The 19,354-nt window shown below is 42.9% G+C and overlaps 2 protein-coding genes and 1 long non-coding RNA gene across 5 annotated transcripts in view; 2 read left to right on the top strand and 1 right to left on the bottom strand.

Annotated features, from left to right (window-relative positions):
- Window positions 1–3,868, top strand: part of PLA2G12A (phospholipase A2 group XIIA) — a 16,582-nt gene extending 12,714 nt beyond the window's left edge. The window contains exons 4-5 of one of the 2 annotated variants that reach the window (XR_012023400.1): window positions 675–1,096; window positions 2,717–3,868. Coding sequence is in view for 1 of the 2 variants with exons in the window: in XM_072810595.1 (XP_072666696.1) it covers window positions 675–793 (119 nt within the window). In the remaining variant the exon portion in view is untranslated. Of the gene's footprint in view, window positions 1–674 lie in introns of both variants that reach the window. The other variant, XM_072810595.1, reaches the window with a different exon arrangement.
- On the bottom strand, window positions 3,419–6,853 carry LOC140623870 (uncharacterized). Its single transcript, XR_012023404.1, has 2 exons — window positions 6,276–6,853; window positions 3,419–5,686 (listed from the first exon to the last, which is right to left on the bottom strand). It is a non-coding gene; the product is annotated as an uncharacterized lncRNA (long non-coding RNA).
- Window positions 6,251–19,354, top strand: CASP6 (caspase 6). 2 transcript variants are annotated; one of them, XM_072810591.1, is made up of 7 exons: window positions 6,251–6,497; window positions 11,929–11,971; window positions 12,494–12,640; window positions 13,061–13,137; window positions 15,299–15,474; window positions 17,933–18,092; window positions 18,723–19,354. In XM_072810591.1, the coding sequence occupies exons 1-7, from the start codon at window positions 6,266–6,268 to the stop codon at window positions 18,959–18,961; spliced, it is 1,074 nt and encodes a 357-aa protein (XP_072666692.1). In that variant the 5' UTR covers window positions 6,251–6,265; the 3' UTR covers window positions 18,962–19,354. The 2 variants fall into 2 exon arrangements, with proteins under 2 accessions (XP_072666692.1, XP_072666693.1); XM_072810592.1 differs by lacking the exon at window positions 6,251–6,497 and adding an exon at window positions 6,765–6,910.

Here is a 19,354-nt window from a genome sequence, read left to right as displayed (position 1 = left end):
TATTTAGATGACTAAAGGCTACTCTGCAGTGTCTCTGTAAGTGAATTTTATGGAGATAATCTCACCTGGCTGTTACAGGCGTCTTAGAATAAGAAAAGTAAATCCATTATCTTTTCTATAGTCCTAAAAACAATTTTAAACTCTGCTAGAGAAAAAACACTTTTGATTTCTAGGTCTCCTTTCCCAAGCCAAATTCGGATATTGAGAAAGAGAGAGCAAGAGCGGGGTCCATTTATCTTAAGCATCTTAAATGATGTATGATCAGTTCATAGAAGTCGTCAACCATAATTAAATGTTCTGAAGTTTCTCTATTTTTAACCTTAATTTCTTCTACACCTAAAAATCTTTTCTAGTGTTTTTTTCAAATAAAAGGAAAAGTAACAGTGATGAACTAATCAGTGCTTTTGAGAGAGACTTGTTGGCCTAGTAGAAAAAAAAATTGGGTTGAACAGTTGCAAGCAAACAAAAAAGTAGATACGTGCCCAAGACACTGACACCGATTGTCTGTCTATAGGTGCTTCTGGCCTTTAAAGGTTTGAGAGGACATTGATGTAACAGATATTTACGTGCCCAGTAAGGGAGTACTTGACACCGTGCTGTGACATGTAATATATGGGAAGAGAGAGCGGTGCTTTTCAGTTGCCCAGCAGTAATAGCCCTTTCTTATTTTGCAGCATGTGAAACAACAGTGGAGCTCTTGTTTGACAGTGTTATACATTTAGGCTGCAAGCCATATCTGGACAGCCAACGAGCTGCATGTAGGTGTCGCTATGAAGAAAAAAGTGATCTCTGAAGAAGATGCTAATGGCTGGTGACAGGACAGAAGAATATAGAACTACTGCTTTACAGTATAAAGCTGCCTTATTTTTGTGAAAGGATTATTTTAAGACTTTACTTTGACATTAAAACTTCAGACTAAAGCAAAAAATGGGAAAAGTGATCTTCCTGGACAGTGTTCCTTAGTGTGCCAAACTGTCTTGACCAATCTCAGAGAGAGGTGCATGTTAAGGAGAGAATATTTTAAAAGGAGTCTGTACTCAATTTTCACAGCTGTGTTTACCAAAACAATGAGGTCAAATGTAAAACTGATTACAAGGTATGTTAAACACTGTCTTATTTGGAAATATGGGGAAATCTTCACTTAGAAGTATGTTTACTATAAAAATTTAAATATACATTTATTCCTGGAAGGATCTTTTTTTTTTTCTATTTTAATTAACACATTCTATGCTGTTTTCCTGTTGAGGAATGGGCTTGATGAGCCCGTTAAACATATGAGTAAGTCTCACTTCTGTTAATGATAAGACTAGTTATAAGGACAAGGTTTCCATGTCTTTCTCTCTCTCTCTCTCTTTTTAATATAATTGGAACCATCAGCTAGTGGCCTCTTAGGGAGCAAAACCAGGATCTGTAGGTTTTACGTAATGTGTTTGTAAGGTGATATGAACAAAATTCAGAAAAGCCACTCCCATTCTATGAATCATTCATATGACAAATATCATATTTTGCTATAACCTTTGCCTAAATTGAAGAAAACATGGATTTCTTGAGACAAATGAGAAGTTACTTCACATACACATTAGAGAATTATATGCTACTATGCTTTGGTGTTTATTTCCTAGCACTTGGTCCTCATAGTAGATTCAGGTATATCTTTAAAAGTCTGAAACCTTTTCTTAATAGTTGCCTTAATAAATATTATTCTAGATACTTTTTAAAAAATTTTTAACTGTGGAGTCAAAAGGGATGGTAAAGCAAGATACAAAGAACTATCTTTTGTAGATTTCTCATTTACATTGGAAATTATTAGTAGATGTTTAGAAGCAAATCACAGGACTTTAGCTGCCTCTGAAAATGTCTATATGTGTTGAAAGCTTTTCCACCCTTTGGAAAGCACAGCTGTATTCATCTACTGCTCTTTGCCTCCCGCTGGCTATGGGCTTTCCCTAGCCTTGGATCCCAAGCACCATATAGCTTTTGGGTAGCTTATATAGCCAAAGTTATTAAGATAAACTGCTTGAAAATGTCAGAGAAGGACAGCTCCAGGAGAAGTGGTTCTTTTTAAGTCACTACAGGCAGAAGTGAGCAAAGAGAAAAATATGTTCTGGAGAAGGGGCTACATTCCTAACTTTAAATAGATATCATTGCTAAAGACCTAATACCTTTCCAAACTGAGATGATGGAACTTTTCTGCTAAGGATGTGTCCTCTATGAGATGAGAAATGTGTATCCCTGTGACTAATTGAGCAAACTGGGCTCTAACTTAAATGTTTGGAACCCTTAATTGATACTTTTAAAAAGGTAACAGTTTTATAATCCATTGTCCATATTTAATCTTTATCAATATTTGCCATTGAAATACTTGACCAGGTAACTTTAAACTTACAATAAATTTATGGATTTTCTTGGCAGCATTGGCTCTCAAGAGGACAGACTTAGAATTCTATAAAATCTTTAGTTCATGGTCACAAATTCTACACAAAGATCCAAAGAAGCTTTTTTTCTATGTTAAGATTTTTATCTTGGAATAATTTTAGATTTATAGAAAAGTTGCGAAGATAATATAGACTTGTTATATATGCCTTACCCCTAATGTTAACATTTTACATAATCATGAAACATTTATTAAGAAACCAACATCAGTAATTACTAACTAAACTCTAGACTTTGTTTGGATTGTACTGGTTTTTCCATTAATGTCATTTTTCTTTTCCAGGATCCAATCTAGGATACCACATTGCATTTAGTCATCATGCCTCTGATAAGCCTCTGGTCTGCGATGGTTCCTCAGGCTTGTTGTTCATAATCTTGACAGTTTTGAGGAGTGCTGGTCAGGTGTATTGTAGAATGCCCCTCACTTTGGGCGTGTCTGGTGTTTCCTTCATATTTGACCTTGGGTTATGGATATTTTCAGGAAGAAAACCACAGAGGTGAAGAAGGGTTCTTCTCACCAGATCATATCAGTAGTTGAATGTAATCAACTTGGTATGGTAACTCCAAACACTTGGTGTAGGTAGTGGCTGTTGGGTTTCTCCACTGTCAAGTTATTACTTTTCCCTTTCCATACTTCTGTTCCTTGGAAGCCAGTCCCCAAATCAGTCTGTGAAAGGTGGGGGGTGGGCAAGAGTCTGTTCTACCTGCTGGAAAGGGGAATTTCTTTATATGATTCTTGGAATTTTTCTGTAAGAAAGATTTGTCTCCTCACCCGTCCCATTTATTCAGTTATTTATATGAGTATGGACTCATGTATATCTCTTTCAGACTTTGAGTAATGTTTATTTTATTGCTCAAATTGTTCCAGCTCAGCTATTGGGAGTTATGTCATTTTGGCTCCTGTGTGTCTGTAATGTGCCCCCATCCTTTTGATTTTTGAGCACTTAAATACTTTCTGGCAAGAAAGTAGGAGATGTCACTCTAGACTTGTCTTCTAGGCTTCCAGCACCAGAATCAGCCTCTTCTCCAAAGAGCACTGGTTCCTTTTATTGGAGAATGCTTTCTGTTGGAACTTAGGAACCAATACCTGGGTGCTGAGTGTGCTCATTGCTGTTGAGGTGTCACTGCTGCTAAGACCCTCCCAGTAAACGGAGCTAGGAAATATGTATGCATATTAATCCATGTACATGTACAATCTACAATGATTTCTGTATGTGTATATATGTTAAGCTGAATGTGAGTCCTTACTGATGTCTGCACTTGAATCACGTACCACAGGGCATGTATTTAGATTTTAAGAATGGTATCTGCACTATCCATAGAATAAAGCTCATAAACAAGCAAAAAAGAAAACCCCAAAACTAGCTTTTAGCAGCTCTATGCAAGAAACATAATACTGATATTTTTTAAATAAAAGTGAATTGCCTTTAAATAATGCCTTTGTCTTTAAAACCTTTTGATACAGTTTTCCAGGGACAGATAAGGCTGTATTCATTTCATTGGTTTAGAAACTCAGGCACCCAGAAGCTCTAAGGAAGACAGAATTGAAATATGAGGACAGAACCAAATGAAACACATTTGGAACAGGCTTGCCTTCAGTGGGCTTGTAAATTATACTAGTAATATTAGTTAAAAAGTTGTTTCATTAGCTTATAACATTCTCCCTAAGATGAAAAAATGGTATTTTTGTCAGTATAGAAGTACAAGATTATCAGGAAATCAAGCTGTGTATTTTATCTTGGTACAAAACAAGAAAAACATCTAACAAAATGAAAACAATGGAGTCTCTATAAAAACTCTTTAGTAGACTGACCGGTAACTTTGGGGTAGAATGAAGCCTATTAGGTAAGATCCTCCCACATATATTTTGTTGCATTGTTCAAATTCACACATAATGTATTTGCAGTATATTCATTCAGGGACTGGTTATAATAATTGAAGTAGCCCCTTTAGTTGGCTGTTTTTCCTCACGGCTTAATCTTACAAAACCAGCCATTGCTCAAATCATAAAAGCAAGAATGAGTTGATGTAACCAGTATACTAGAAATAACTAATAGTTACTAATAAAAATAACTAAAACTGATCAGTGGTATCCTCTTGGCATATAAGCCATAGTGATGTTAGGCTTTTCTGCCTCAGGCTGAGGTTTCCAAAATATCCTTCAAAATCTCCTTGCTCACGACTTTACAAACCTTTTTTGTTGGCTTTTAGCTTTTCTTAAGTGTAGGAATCAGGATTATAGAAACTAATATTTCCGTGACTTATATAGGGAAAACCAGAAGGTTTAGTGGAGTAAACTAAAAAACAAAACAAAAAGACCAAAATTTGAGGATTATCTCTGAAATCTGTTCCGTATGTTTCATTTCTAGGATAGGTGACAGCTAAGATCTTCAGTTTCAAAGTTCTATGAAAGTGCATTCAAGCCATCTATTGAGTAACTTTCAGTCTTTAGGGTATCTTAATTATTTTAATACGGATTTGCGTTAGGTTTTTTTGGGGGGGGGTTGTTTTGTTTTTTGAGAAGGTAGGATTGGTAGGATTCTAGTCCGTCTATGTCAGTGGTTTTCAAATGTGAGCATGCAGTTGATTCACTGGATTCTGGCATTAAAAACACCTAGTGGGCCCCACCCCCAGCTCCTCATTCAGGAGATACACTTCTATAGGTCCCAGGAGTTTGCATTTCTAGTAAGTTCCTAGATGGTGTTGATACTGCTGGCTCAGAGACCACAGTTTGAGAAGAGGCCTAGATAGTCTGCAGTAGCTACAAATAATGAACTGAAAGCTTACTGTGGGCTAGGTACTGTTCTAGAAGTTTGGCAGTTTCTGTCTCCAAAACTTGAGTAACCTTGGTCGCCATTTTATAGAGAAGAATTTGAAACTGGGAGAGGTTAAGTTGCATTATTTGTGCAAATGTCTCACAGCTAAGAAAATGGAGCCAGGATTAGAATCTAGGCAGCCTGTTTTCCAATCCTAGGCACTTACCCCTTTTATTAGGATAGCTATTGCTTTACAAGGCTAAAATTACATACTTAAAATTCTGAAATACGTATCCTAAAGTGCTTTGTACTTACATCTGAAGATAGACAAGATTTTATTTTAAAATATAACCACATGTTTTAAAAATAAAATATTCTGAGATAACAAGGTACTTGGAAGGGTAACATTCCTTTATCTGTTCCTTTCAGATAAGTGGAAGGTCAGCCAACTGGGGATCCACTGATAGAGGGAGTGTTTTCAGGATTCAGAGAAGACCCTGAAAATTAGGCAAAAGGACAGGAAGTTCTGGTGGTCAGATAACACATTCAAACTGAATAAAGTCCAGAGTGCAAATGCTGAAACCCTGGATCTCATTCAATGGATAAATATTTACTGAGCACCTCCTACAGGCTAAGCAACTGTGCCAGGTAATGGGGAAACCAAAAGGCCAATCCTTTCAATGAGCTAAAGATGATAACAAATATGAGTTCTTTGAAGCCAGGCACTGTTTTAAGTAGTCAATTTGACCTAATTAGCACAAAACCATATAAGGCAAAAAGAATGATATTCCATGTCTTAAGTAGAAAGTAACTAAAGTCGATTTCTGAAATACAGCAAAATGAACACTAGTAAATGACATGGGATGAGGAAAAACCTGATTTCATATCTGAGTTAGTAACCGAGCACACGTAGGAAAAGTTACCAAGTTATATTTTTTCTCTCCCCAATCAGGGTAGTATTTATAGAGGACGGATCCCTTATACTTTTAATGTATTAGAAATGATGCCTTAACCCATTCTTTTCCCATTCTGAAGATGGTTACTTTTTTAAATGACAAGGCCCAGAGAAGTAAAAGATGAAGCCACCTGTTCAGCCGAGGTTAGAGTTGTTCACTGGGGCAAATTTACACAATAGCCAACCACCCAAGGAGGAGCTCCCGTTACAGGCCACGTTGAGCGCCCGGGCGGGCCCACTTAGCGCGCGCTGTTCGGCATTTTCGGGCGGGGACAACAGGCTCGCTCCAGAAAAGGCTCCATCTGTAGGCTCCAAAGTTCGGGCTCCGAATTTCTGCGCGATTGCTATCCCTGGTAAAGGGATAACTTTACCCAGGAAAGCCAGACTTTTAGTTTTACTTTGTCCCGAATCCCCCCAAGAGCTTTTACGAGAGATCCTAACGGGTCCAGTACAGCAGCTGGCTCGGGAAGGCCGGTCCCCTCGGAGCCGGTCGGGAGGAGCAAAGCCCGGGGGCGGAGACTGCGGGCCCCGTGCGAGCCGGGGGGCAACCGGCGCTTCCCGAGGCCCGGGCCGGTCTCCAGGCGGACGGACGCCGCGAGCTCGGGAGTGGCGGGCGGGCTCCCGGGGCGGCGGCGCGGGCTCGCGGGCGGCGCAGGAAGGGGCGGGGGCTCGCGGGCGGCGCAGGAAGCGGAGGTCGCGGGCGTCGGCGCTGCGCCCGGGGCCGCGATGAGCTCGGCGCCGGGGCCCCGCCGGGCTGGGCCTGCAGGTAGGCGGGGGCCGGGCGGCTTCCGAGGGCGGCTTGCGGGGCCCGGGGGGCGCTCGGGGCCGGCGGGGCAGCGCGTTAGCTCTTCGGTCTGTTAAGGCCCCCGGCACTTGGCCCGGGCCGTCGGGGCCGCCTTCCCAGGCGTCTGCCTTCGAGGCCCCGCGCCCGCTCCTTAGGGAAGCTCGCTTTTGGAAGTTGGGTCCAGGTGTTCCTTTCTCACTCCAGGGACTGCGTGCGTCGCCCTGAGAGCATAGGCGGCCCGCGGGAGCCCCCGGGCAAGGCGCTACCTGACCGGGGCAGCCCGGGCCGTGTGCATCCCCGCGGGAACCACCTCTTCCTCCGCGGCTGCTACGCGGACCTGCGAACATTCTTCCCTGCCACTAACTATCTCTGATAGCTCTAGAAATTTCGAGCCTGGCCATAGTTAGAAAGAAAGAAAAGAAAGGAAAGGAAGAAAGAAAGGAAAGGAAGAAAGAAAGGAAAGGAAGAAAGAAAGGAAAGGAAGAAAGAAAGGAAAGAAAAGAAAAAAGAAAAGAAAAGAAAGAAGAGAAGGTTGAACCTGGCAGAGTGCCTTACGCCCGCTCTTTAGTCTCTGCCGCGCCAGGCCGGCTCGCCCGGAGCAGGTCGTAGGAAGGCACCTTGGCCATTGGGGAGCCGCCTTGGTGGGAGGCGCAGTGCAGGCCCAGGGCCACTCCGGTTGTGGATTCCGTGCCGAGGCGGGGGTCCAGGAGGCCCACCACTTTCAGGGCACACCCCCCCCATTCTTTTTACCCGTCGCTTTCCTTTTCCTACCTGTGCCCTTTTCTCTCCATTCCATCCCTTTTTTACTGTGAGGCCTGACATACTTTACTTAATATAGGATGATTTATCAGATTCTTAATAGGGAATATGGGTAGGTTTTCATAGATATTGCGGTGAATGAAGATGGTGACGCTAGACGCTGGAGAAGTCCGGAGAAATGAACCCTTGGTTTAGGAAGGTAGCTGGCCTCTGTGTAGGAGGAGTTTAACGTGGCGACCAGCGTGCAGAGACTTTGGTTTATAGGCGGACCTGGCCTTCAGTCCCAGCTCCCCTGCACTGTCCCGGAACAGGCCTGGGGGACTCTCCGGATCTCTGCCTCAGGGACTGTGGAGCTGAGGGAGAGAAGGTATGTAAAGTGCCAGGCCATCAACAAATGCCAGCTGGCAGGACTATCTGGAGGGATTATCAAATCCAGGTGAGGAGAAGAAAAAGGAGTGACTGGTTTTGTAAAACATTAACCGGCTTGAGCAAAGAGGTGATGGGTGCATCATGGTGAAAAGGAAGATTGCCTGAATCAGAGGCAAGAAGTACAAAGAGGTCAAGAGTCAAGTTTAATGACGGACCCATTTTTGATAAATAGGTTATAGATGCACAGGAATTTACAAATCTGTTACATAGGGTATCTCCATTAAATTTTACTTTTTCCATGTCAACAGAGCCATTTACTCTTTTAGGCAGTAAATTTGTATTCCTGCAATGTGATGATGACACTTGTTAAAGTGCGTCCTTTCTGAAGGTTTGCCTGCCGAAGACATCCACTTAGAGTGACCACAACAGAGTCACGGTGTAGTATTTTCTGCAGAGCCTGGGTGAAATTTATTAACTCCAGTCCAGTTTTGGAACTTAGGTTCTAACATCTATGTCCATCACTTTCTGGGTTTTTTTTTTTTTAATGATTTTATTTATTTATTCATGAGAGACACACTTAGAGAGGAAGAGACATGGGCAGAGGGAGAAGCAGGCTCCACACAGGGATCCCGATGTGGGACTCGTTCCCAGGACTCCAGATCACACCTGAGCCAAAGGCAGCGGCTCAACCGCTGAACCACCCAGGTGCCCCCGCTTTCTGTTCTGATTGAACAAATTGCTAGAAGAGAATGGCAGCTGGACCTGGTCATTGTGGGTTCTGCAAGGTGCAGGGTGCCCTTAGATGGGGTTTGAGCTGGCGAGGGTCAGAAATAAGTTCTCAGAGTCCAGTTTCTTTCTGCATTCATAGTACTAACAGTAACAACAAAACACTTTTTAAAAGTCCCTCAGAGATTGCCGTATCTTGAAACTGAATGTTATTTTAAGTTCTCTGGAGCTACTTGAAACTAGCTATCTTTCCTAAACCTATAGGTCACGTCTAAGCTGAGGGCAGTGTTTGAGACCAGCCAAATGCACAGCTTAAATTACACCTAGCCAGGAGGAATGCTGCAATTCCTTCCTTGGACTGTAAAAAAAAAAATGGATTTTTTTCTTTTGCCTGGAGGACCTTATTTATTTACATATCTGTGTCCCATATTAGCCTGAGAGAAACTTAAGGACATTTCTCATTTGTATAAAAAATGAATTTTAACGACCCAATCAAATGTGCATCTCCAATGTTTTCGCCCTCGATGATGTGAGTCAGTTTGGTGACCGGCCGTTTGCACAGCTTCCACCCGCTGCACTTCAAGCTGCCCTAGTCTCCCCAGTGTGGAGCAAAAAGCGGCAAGAGGTGAGCTCCTGGGTCTGCTGCCCTGTGCACCGTGTTAGAGATGGTGCTTTCCAGATTCGGCAGGTTTGGGGGGAACGAATGAGGTGATGGTCCTTCACACAAGGATTGAATGTGATCAGTTTGAGATGTGTTGTGGAACTGGTTTAAAGGTAAGGAGGTGCAGGGATCCCTGGGTGGCTCAGCGGTTTGGCGCCTGCCTTCAGCCCAGGGCGTGATCCTGGGGTCCTGGGATCGAGTCCCGCGGCGGGCTCCTGGCATGGAGCCTGCTTCTCCCTCCTCCTGTGTCTCTGCCTCTCTTTCTGTGTCTTTCACGAATAAATGAATTAAAAAAAAAAAAAAGATAAGGAGGTAGGTCCTGGAACCCTTTTGAAAATGGACAGAGACAAAATTCCTGTGGCTTAGTAGGGCAGTGTGGAGAGTAGGAAGTGATCCCGGTGGGTGGGGTGAGAGGTGGGCAGTATGCAGGGTAGGGGTCTCCTTCAGCGCGGAGGGTGAGGGGTACTTGGGTAGGATTGTGTGATGTAGGAGGACTCTCCAGAAGAGTGGTGTCTGCAGGAAGAAGTGTCCTGGGCGGAGCAGTGTCGCAGAAGGTGTCCTAGAGGGGCACCGGGAGGCTCAGCCGGTGACCTGACCGTCTTCCTTCGGCCCAGGGCGTCATCCCGGAATCCCGGATCGAGTCCCGCGTCGGGCGCCCTGCAGGGAGCTGCTTCTCCCTCTGCCTGTGTCTCTGCCTCTCTCGCTCTTTCTGTGTCTCTCAGGAGGAAATAGATAAAAATCTTAGAAAAAGTGTCCTAGTGAGTGAGAGGCCGCCGGGCCTGCAGTGGGCGGCGCGGGGCAGCAGCGAGGGGCCCCGAGGTCGCCTGGCGGAGCCCAAGCCCGGGGAATACTAGGGTATTCGGCAGAGCAGGGGTGAAGCGGCCAGTGGCCGAGGGGCTGCGCGGCGAGGACGCCCGGGGGCAGCGGGGCTGGTGGGGAGCACCCACGTCCCCGCAGAGCAGAGGGGGCGCGCCCAGGGGAGCCGGGGCAGAGCGCGTCTCGGCAGGGAGGGGCTGCCGGGCAGGGCAGGGGCGCCCAGGCCCGCGGAGCGCAGGGGGCACCGGTCCGCACGGCTCGCGGGGGGCGGGGGGCGGGGGAGGGGCTGCGGGGGAAGCGCGCGCCGTCCCGGGTTAGTCCCGGGTTGGAACAGCCGTGGTCGGAGGAGGGAGCAGGACCCTCCCGGCGCCGCCGAGGGAGAGGGCCTGACCGGCTTCCGGTAGCGACTTCGAGGGGAGGAGCGGCTTGCTACACTCCCAATGCTGGTTTATTCATTACTTTCCCTCCCTTCAGGGCCGTTAGGTCTGTTAGTGAAAACAGGGCCACGGGTGCCTGGGGTGCCTGGGGTGCCTGGGCCTCGGCTGTAGAAGATGCCGGCCCCCTGCTGTTCAGTGCACGAGCCGCTGGCCGCCGTGGTTCTTCAAATTAGGGCTCCGGTGACTCAGCTGCCTTGGGCTCAGGTCGTGATCCCGGGTCCTGGGATCGAGTCCCGCCTCGAGCTCCCCACGTGGAGCCTGCCTCTCCTCCCTCCGCCTGGGTCTCTGCCTCTCATGAATAAATAAAATCTTTTTTAAAAAAAATGAAATTAAATGAGAAACTGCCTTCCTTGGCTGCGCTAGCCCCAGTTCACATCCTCAGCCACTTGTGGCCTGCGGCGAGCATATAGGACAGCAGATGTACAGAACGGTTCCCTCGCTGCAGAAAGTTCTGGTGCACAGCACTGTTCCAAGAGTAGGGAAGGGTTCAGTGAAGGGTGGCCCACAAGGTCCCTGTCACGTGATGGGTTGCAAGTGCCAGTGTGCCACTCAGGAGATCCAAAATTTAGGCCTTTGCCCTTGCCTCTCCCCTTTCCCCGCCCAGACCTCTCCCTCTTCCAGGTCAGGGTAATCCGGTATTAACCACACACGGTGTTTCAGTTCTGTGTAGAATGTCTTCGTTTACAGAGATAGCTGCAAAAACATTTTCTGCAAAACATTCCCGTATTTCATTTGCTCTAGTCCATAGTTCTGCGATTGCATTACTCTGTTTCTGTAGGCATATTCTGCAGTGAATGCATTTGCATCGTATTTTCTCTATTTCTCTTGATCGTACACTTCCCATTTTGCAAATGAGAATTTGGGGTGAGAAAGTTGAGCTGTCAGTTTATCGTTCATTTATTATTAAGCAGCTTCCCTTCCTTGCCCCCCTTCTTTTCATATACTTTGACATTTATTTTTTATTTTAAAGATTTTATTTATTCATGAGTCACACTCAGAGAGGCTGAGACCCAGGCAGAGGGAGAAGCAGGATCCCTTCAGGGAGCCTGATGCAGAACTCGATCCCAGGACCCCGGGATCACGACCTGAGCCGAAGGCAGATGCTCAACCACTGAGCCACCCAGGCACCCCATATACTCGACATTTAAGGGTTTAGGGCACGGGAGTTTTGCTGTGTTTTACCACAAGTCAAAAAGTAAATTAACAAAATTCAACTTTTTTTTTTTTAAAAGATGAGGAACAAAATGTGACGGAAACTGATGCCTTCTATAAGAGGTAGGAATGTGCTCTTTCCTAATAAAGATCTCTTCCTTTGCTGATCATGACCAGTCCACAAGAAGCAAGAAGGGGGGGCCTGGGAGTGAGTAGAGTGGAGAATGACTGAGTGTTAGCATTGGAACAGGGGGCTCGTAGACCTGGGGGTTGGCTGCCGCCCCTGGTCATGTGAGGACCTACACTGATGTTCAAAATATTTAGGAACTGGTGTGGCGCAGACCCTGGAGCCAGAGCTGGGCCTGGGCAGGCTGGTATCCCCAGTTCCTGGACCAAAGATACCCCTGGAGGGGCCTGGGCGGGGGGTGCTCGGGATGGCTGCTGTTTACCAATCAGTACAGAAATATTTCAGCGTTTTCCTTACCAGTTTGGCTGTGAGGCTTTCCCAGTGCACACCAGTAGCATGTCAGCCTGGCAGGGGAGGGGAAAAGGGCAGACCTGTCTGCCCCACATGTGGGTCTTGGGCATAGAGCTCGTTATTTAGTGTGACTTAAAGTGATTATTGTTTAAACTTCTCATCAACAGAGAAATGTTTGACCCGGAAGAAAAGTACAAAATGGACCACAAGAGGAGAGGAATTGCTTTGATCTTCAATCACGAGCGGTTCTTCTGGCACCTAACATTGCCAGACAGGCGCGGCACCAGCGCAGACAGGGATAATCTCGTGCGCAGGTACTGGTTTTATCTACATGTCACAAGGATGGGACATTTACAGGATACTCGTCAGAACTTGTTCCTACCAAGGAAATAACAGAGCAAGAGTGTCTGAAGGGGAGCCTCGCTTGGGCAGAGCAGCCCATGAGAACTGGCCTCAGTTTTCTTCCTAACTCTCTTCTATTAAATGTTAACAGGCTCCGCATCATCACATACATATTTGCATAGCAGATGACAGTATCCTAACTTGAACCGTTATAAGTAAATCCTTTCCTACTGTGGGTGACCAAGGGAAACCATCATTGTCATATTTCATCTTTTCTTTCCCAAGATCAATTTATAGGTCATAAAAACATGTATAGATATATGTATTCCAAGTAAATATGGGTATGTGACAACTTTGAATAACTCATAAGCTAATATCCAGTTTATCACCAGGTTTTCAGAACTAGGATTTGAGGTGAAATGCTTTAATGATCTTAAAGCAGAAGAACTACTGCTCAAAATTCATGAGGGTGAGTAGTTTTCCTATTTATCTTCTGAGGGGATTAGTATCCTATCTATAAATACATCCAAATACTTAACTGTGTTGTAAAACAAAAAGTCTTACCAACTAATTTAGCATGGATTACAGGTCTGGTTGTGCCTCTGCTTATATGTTATTACCCACCAGATTCAGAGACTTTTGCAAAGTATTATGCCTCCAAACTTTGTATTTAGCATACCACTCGTTACAGTCTGTTATTTTAGAAATGAATGAAATGGCCTCATTTGGCAATTAAAAGTCAAAGTGCAAATACTACAGATGCTGGGCAGCTTTTTTTTTTTTTAAGATTTTATTTATTTATTCATGAGAAAAACAGAGAGAGGCAGAGACACAGGCAGAGGGAGAAGCAGGCTCCCTGTAGAAAGCCTGATGTGGGACTTGATCCAAGAACTCCAGGATCACCACCTGAGCTGAAGGCAGATGCTCAACCGCTGAACCACACAGACATCCTTTTTGAGGGTGGGGGGTGGTCATGTTTCAATTCACTCCTATACCCAAGTTTTGTACTGGCTTCAAAATATTATGGCTTCAAAATATTTTATTTAAAAAAAATGGTTTTACATATATTGTCTCTAAATTTCTACATCACTATGCAGTAGGTACTCTAACTTATGTTTATCATAATTACTGCGTGCCGTGGATTTTCAAGTCATTTGCAATGGACTGTTATAATTATGTATTTATGCTGCAGAGGTTTTTAAAAAATGAGGTGTAATTGATGTGGAACATATCAGTTTCAGGTGTACAACAAAATGATTCAGTGTTTGTATACATTGTAAAATGGTGACCACAGTATGTAGTTGCCATCTGTCACCATAGAGAATTACAAAAAAAATTTTCTTGTGATAAGGATTTTAAAATTTTACTTAGCAACTTTCAAATATATAATACAGTATTATTATAAGCACTAGGCTGTGTATCACATCCCCATGATTTCTTTTATAATTGGAAGCCTGTACCTTTTGACCCACTTTATCATACCTAATAGCAACCACCAATCTGTTCTCTATCTGTGGGTTTGGCTTGGTTTTTTTTTTTTAGATTCCACATGTAAGTGAGATCGTATGGTATTTGTGTTTCTCAGATTTATTTCATTTACCATAATGACCTCAAGATCCATGTTATTGCAAAGGCCAGGGTTTCCTTTTTTATGGCTGAAGAATAATCAGCTATAAATGGATATATATATATGCACACGTACATATATTTATATCTGTATATCTATATCTCATTTTCTTCATTCATTCACTGATGGACACTTAGGTTGTTTGCATATCCTGACCATTGTGCTTCAGTGAGCATGGGGGATGCAAGTGTCTTTCCAAATTAGTATTTTCGTTTCCATCAATAAATTCTAATAGTGGAACTGCTGGATCCTGTGGTAGTTCTGTTTTTATTTTATTTTTTTTTAATTTTTTATTTTATTTTTTTAAATTTATTTATGATAGGCACACAGTGAGAGAGAGAGAGAGAGAGGCAGAGACACAGGCAGAGGGAGAAGCAGGCTCCATGCACCGGGAGCCCGACGTGGGATTCGATCCCGGGTCTCCAGGATCGCGCCCTGGCCAAAGGCAGGCGCTAAACCACTGCGCCACCCAGGGATCCCAGTTCTGTTTTTAAATTTTGAGTCTCTGTACTAGACTCCTTTAATCTATAAATCATTTTAATTTTAACTGGCTACTTACCAGGTTTTCTACTATATTGCTCATAAGGTTTGGAAGTTGTAAATGCTGCTGACATACAGCGAAGCTGCTACATTCACTGGGGGTGGCGACAGCACATAGCAGTTGTTAATTAGTAGTTGCTTGGTCTTTCCCATCTGTTCTCAGAAGTTCTCTGCTAATTCAAAGAAACTTTTATTACACAATAATCCCATTATGTTTTCTGTGTCATTATTCTTTGTTGTAGAAGAGCTAATGAAATTTGTTTAAACTTTTAGTAGGTTTTTAAAAATCAGATACAGTATGGTTTTGATTAAAGACTAAGTTATGTTTCCTTTTTACATTTATTATAATAAATTTTCCTCCTCCATCATATGTAGCTTTATTCTAGTGTTAGTAAATTGAATTTTTTATATGTACATAATAAACATCTTTATTTCTTTGTGAACTCTTGGGGGACTTTTACAGCATCAACCTCTAGCCACATAGATGCCGATTGCTTTTTATGTGTGTTCCTCAGTCATGGTGAAGGAAATCACATTTATGCATATGATGCCAAAATTGAAATTCAGACACTGACTGGCTTATTCAAAGGAGACAAATGTCAGAGCCTAGTTGGAAAACCCAAGATATTTATCATTCAGGTAAGACTGATTATGTTACAATCTTAACTGTAAGTCCATGGTTTTGCACATGTGATTATAAAGAACTAAAGCCAATTTTGCAAAGTAATTTTCTCCATTAATTGGAAAGGCCAGGGCCGCTTTGGGTTCCTAGCCAATCAGAGTTGCAATTAGTTAGCAATTCCCATTAGTAGTAATTCCTTCTTAAGAAGGAATAAATAATAAAGATTATCAGTTTATTAATAGATTGACATTTGAAAGGACTTAAAATAACCAATGTGCCACACTCTGGCCCAGCCAACGTCAAGGGGAGCTGCCAGAAAAAGGGTCTCTTAAGAGCACCACGCATGGAGGCCAGTGGGCAGAATGCAGGTATTCTGGGGCTAGCTTACTTCACCCTCTCACCTTTACCTTCAACCAAACTGGTATTAGGGATAAAAATGTTTGGGCCTGAAACATCTCATTTGGCACATCAGTAAGGAATTTGCACCATGTTCCAGTGCCTGCAATTCTGTATGTATAAACAGCATGGAAGGCATGGCCACATTCCACCTGCCATAAAGCCTTAAGGGGAGGGAGTAGGGGATCTATAAGAATGACCCATGGTTTTTGTTGTGACAACAGCATTGGAGTATCTGTCACATACAGTTAGAGTTACAGCTCTAGAACATAAGGCAGGGCATGGGTTGGAGAAGTACATTTGAGAGTAGTGAGATGAATGGTCATGGCAGCCTTGGGAGTAGATGAGTTTGCACATATCAAGTATAGCTTGAAAAACGAGTGTAAAACAGAAACGAGAAAGGAAAGACACTGAGGGGGATGGCCCAGCAAACGGGAAAAATCAGGGAAAATCATGACATGAGTGCTTCATGAAAAGGAGTGCCAGTACCGACAGAGACAAGAGAATTAGAAATAACTAGCAAGCTACTATGTGGGGATAGACACAAAGGAGGAAAATATTTTGCCAAGTTATTTTATTCCTCTGTGCCTCCGATTCTTCATCTGTGAAACGGGGAGAAAATAGCACTGCCTTATGGGTGGCTGTGAGGATAAACAGCCGCCTAACAAATGGAAAAAGACTGAACAGTGCCTAGTACATGCAAGCCCTCAATAAAGGCTAGCTCTCAGCTGACTGTCACTGATTTGGCAAGTGAGAGCATCAAAATTCTAGGTGTTTTATATGACCTAGAGGAAGACAGTGGGGAAAGTAAGTTCTGAAAAAAAGCCTGGTAACGTAAGATTAAAATCTCCCTGTAAAAATGGAGTATTAGGGGTCTATTTATCTGAGCACTGAAGTCACTCAGGACTTTTTTTAAAGCTTATAACTCTTCAAATACCACTATGAAATTGTATTAAATTTACAAGGTCTGCCGGAACAAAGTACACAGCTTGAGTGGCTTAAACAATATAAATGCTTTTTTTTTTTTTTTTTTTTTTTTTAAACACAGTTCTGGAGGTTAGAAGTCTGAGATCAAGCTAGCAGTTGTCCTTGGCTTGGACATGGCAGTCTTGTCCCTGTACCTTCACATGGTCTTTCCTCTGTGCATGTCTGTGTCCTAATCTAAGACGCTAATTATAAATTAGAAGCACAGTAGACCTCATTTTACCTTAGTTACTTTTTCAAAGGCCGTGTCTCGAAATAGTCACATTTGAGATTCTGAGGGTTCGGACTTCTACATATAAATGGGAGGGGGTGACAAAATTCACCCCATAACAGTCATTTAAGAGTAGAAATTAATGTCAGCCTTTGTGTGATTCAGGATTGGTGGATAAGAATTTGAGACACTCTGAAGTACAAGCAAAAAGAAAACGGCACATGAAAAGATGTCTTCTCAGGTCAGGTGGTAGCATTTTGACAGTTTATGGCAGCAGCTAAGCAAGCACAACCCAGTCTGGGAATATATTCCCTAATTCAATAGAAACACTAGGCAAGGGGCACCTGGGTGGTTCAGTCAGTTAAGTGTCTGCCTTTGGCTCATGATCCCAGGGTCCTGGGATCGAGTCCCACGTTGGGCTCCCTGCTCAGCAGAGTCAGCTTCTTCCTCTCCTTCTGCCCTTCCCCCTGCTTGTTCTAATAAAAAAAAAAAAAAAAATCTTAAAAAAAGAAATACCTTAGGCAAATACCATAGCCTTTAAAAAAAGGGGTAGCATCCTGGTGCTATAGTGTGGTTAATCCATAAGAAACCTTAGAACCACAGAGGCTTTCTCTATAGCATACCTTTCCATCCACACAATCTGGTATACAGTTGAGGAAGACAGTTTTTTGAAGACATTAATTAAAAGAAAACCTAAGTAGGGAAAAACTGTCAGCTTAATTTGCTCCAGAACTTGACAGCATGGTTTCTGAATTACCTATAAAGGGGCTTCTGTTGATGCTGATGTGGAAGTGTGCTAAATTCTACATTCACTGTAAGTATTAAACACTGGGAAGAAAAGAGTAGGTAAGAAAAGACAGTGGTTTTCCCTCCTCTTCTCCTAGGCCTGTCGAGGAGACCAGCATGACGTGCCAGTCCTTCCGTTGGATGTAGTGGATCATCGGACAGACAAGCTGGAGGACAACGTAACGGAGGTGGATGCGGCCTCAGTGTACACGTTGCCTGCTGGAGCGGATTTTCTCATGTGTTACTCTGTTGCAGAAGGTGGGTGGCTGTTTAATACAAACAAAGACTAGGCCTTCCTCAAAGACTAGGCCTTCCTGACTCGAGTTCCTGTAAGTTTTCCCTGGGCTTCAGACTGGTATTTTTGTCAGACACCTTGATTTGATACTAAAGTTCACAGTCTTAGAATAGATTTCTTTGCTCACATGGCAGACGGTGATATAGGAAATATAAAGTAACTTACAGAAAAATCATTCCTGAGAACCATGTTAAGTTATAAGTCAGATTGAATATTAGCTGCCTATTCTCCGTTGATTGTGCTGGTGTCATGATAATATTCATGGAAAGCTTTGTTGAAGATACTTTGAAGATGGTTCTTCCTTGCTCATGCAGCAGACTATGTTTTCCTTTCTAATCTCATGTGTCAGAATTACCACTGGGTGACTATGATCTTAGGAATTTTTACGAACTAGAAAAACCCCATTTTCAGAAAATTGTATAAATTAATCCCTTTTCCCATATGAGACTAGTCAACTGAGAAAAACTATCACAGACACATCTTAACTCTGCAAAAATTTTTGAGAACTTCTATGGTGCTGCATTATAATGGTGTTTTTCACTTAAAGTAACTGAAAGCCAAAAAAACCTCAGTGCCCTTTTTCCTCCTTTTAGGTTATTATTCTCATCGGGAAACTGTGAATGGCTCATGGTACATTCAAGATCTGTGTGAGATGCTGGGAAAATTTGGCTCCTCCCTAGAGTTCACAGAACTACTCACCCTGGTGAACAGGAAAGTTTCTCAGCGCCGAGTGGACTTTTGCAAAGACCCAAATGCAATTGGAAAGAAGCAGGTTCCCTGCTTTGCCTCAATGCTAACTAAAAAGCTGCATTTCTTTCCGAAATCTAAATGATAGAATCTGTTTCATGTATCTATATTCAAAACACATTTTCCATCTTTTTATATAAGTAAGTATCATTAGGTTGAAATTTGATACAGCAATTTAAAATGTCTTAATGGTGTAATGAGAACTTAAAAAAATAGTTCCTATTGGTATTAGACATGGTGAAAGGGTTTGATATATGTGAAATGAAGTCCTCAGGGAATTACTATAAAGTAAAAATCCACAAGCGTTTGTAATACTTGATTTTTATAGTGAATCATGAGGTTAGTCAAAATATCTGGCTGGATTCAATTTGTATTTTGTGAAGCTTTTTTATAAATGTTTTATAATGTTTTTAAAGATTTTAGAAACCCAAAAATTAGTTGTTTTCCCTTAATAAAATATTTGAAATTCATATTTTAA

The sequence above is a fragment of the Canis lupus genome, chromosome 33 (assembly GCF_048164855.1).
Source record: "Canis lupus baileyi chromosome 33, mCanLup2.hap1, whole genome shotgun sequence".
Lineage (NCBI taxonomy): Eukaryota > Metazoa > Chordata > Mammalia > Carnivora > Canidae > Canis > Canis lupus.
The sequence above is the reverse complement of the archived record's forward strand: the minus strand, read 5'-3'. Positions and strand labels throughout refer to the sequence as shown.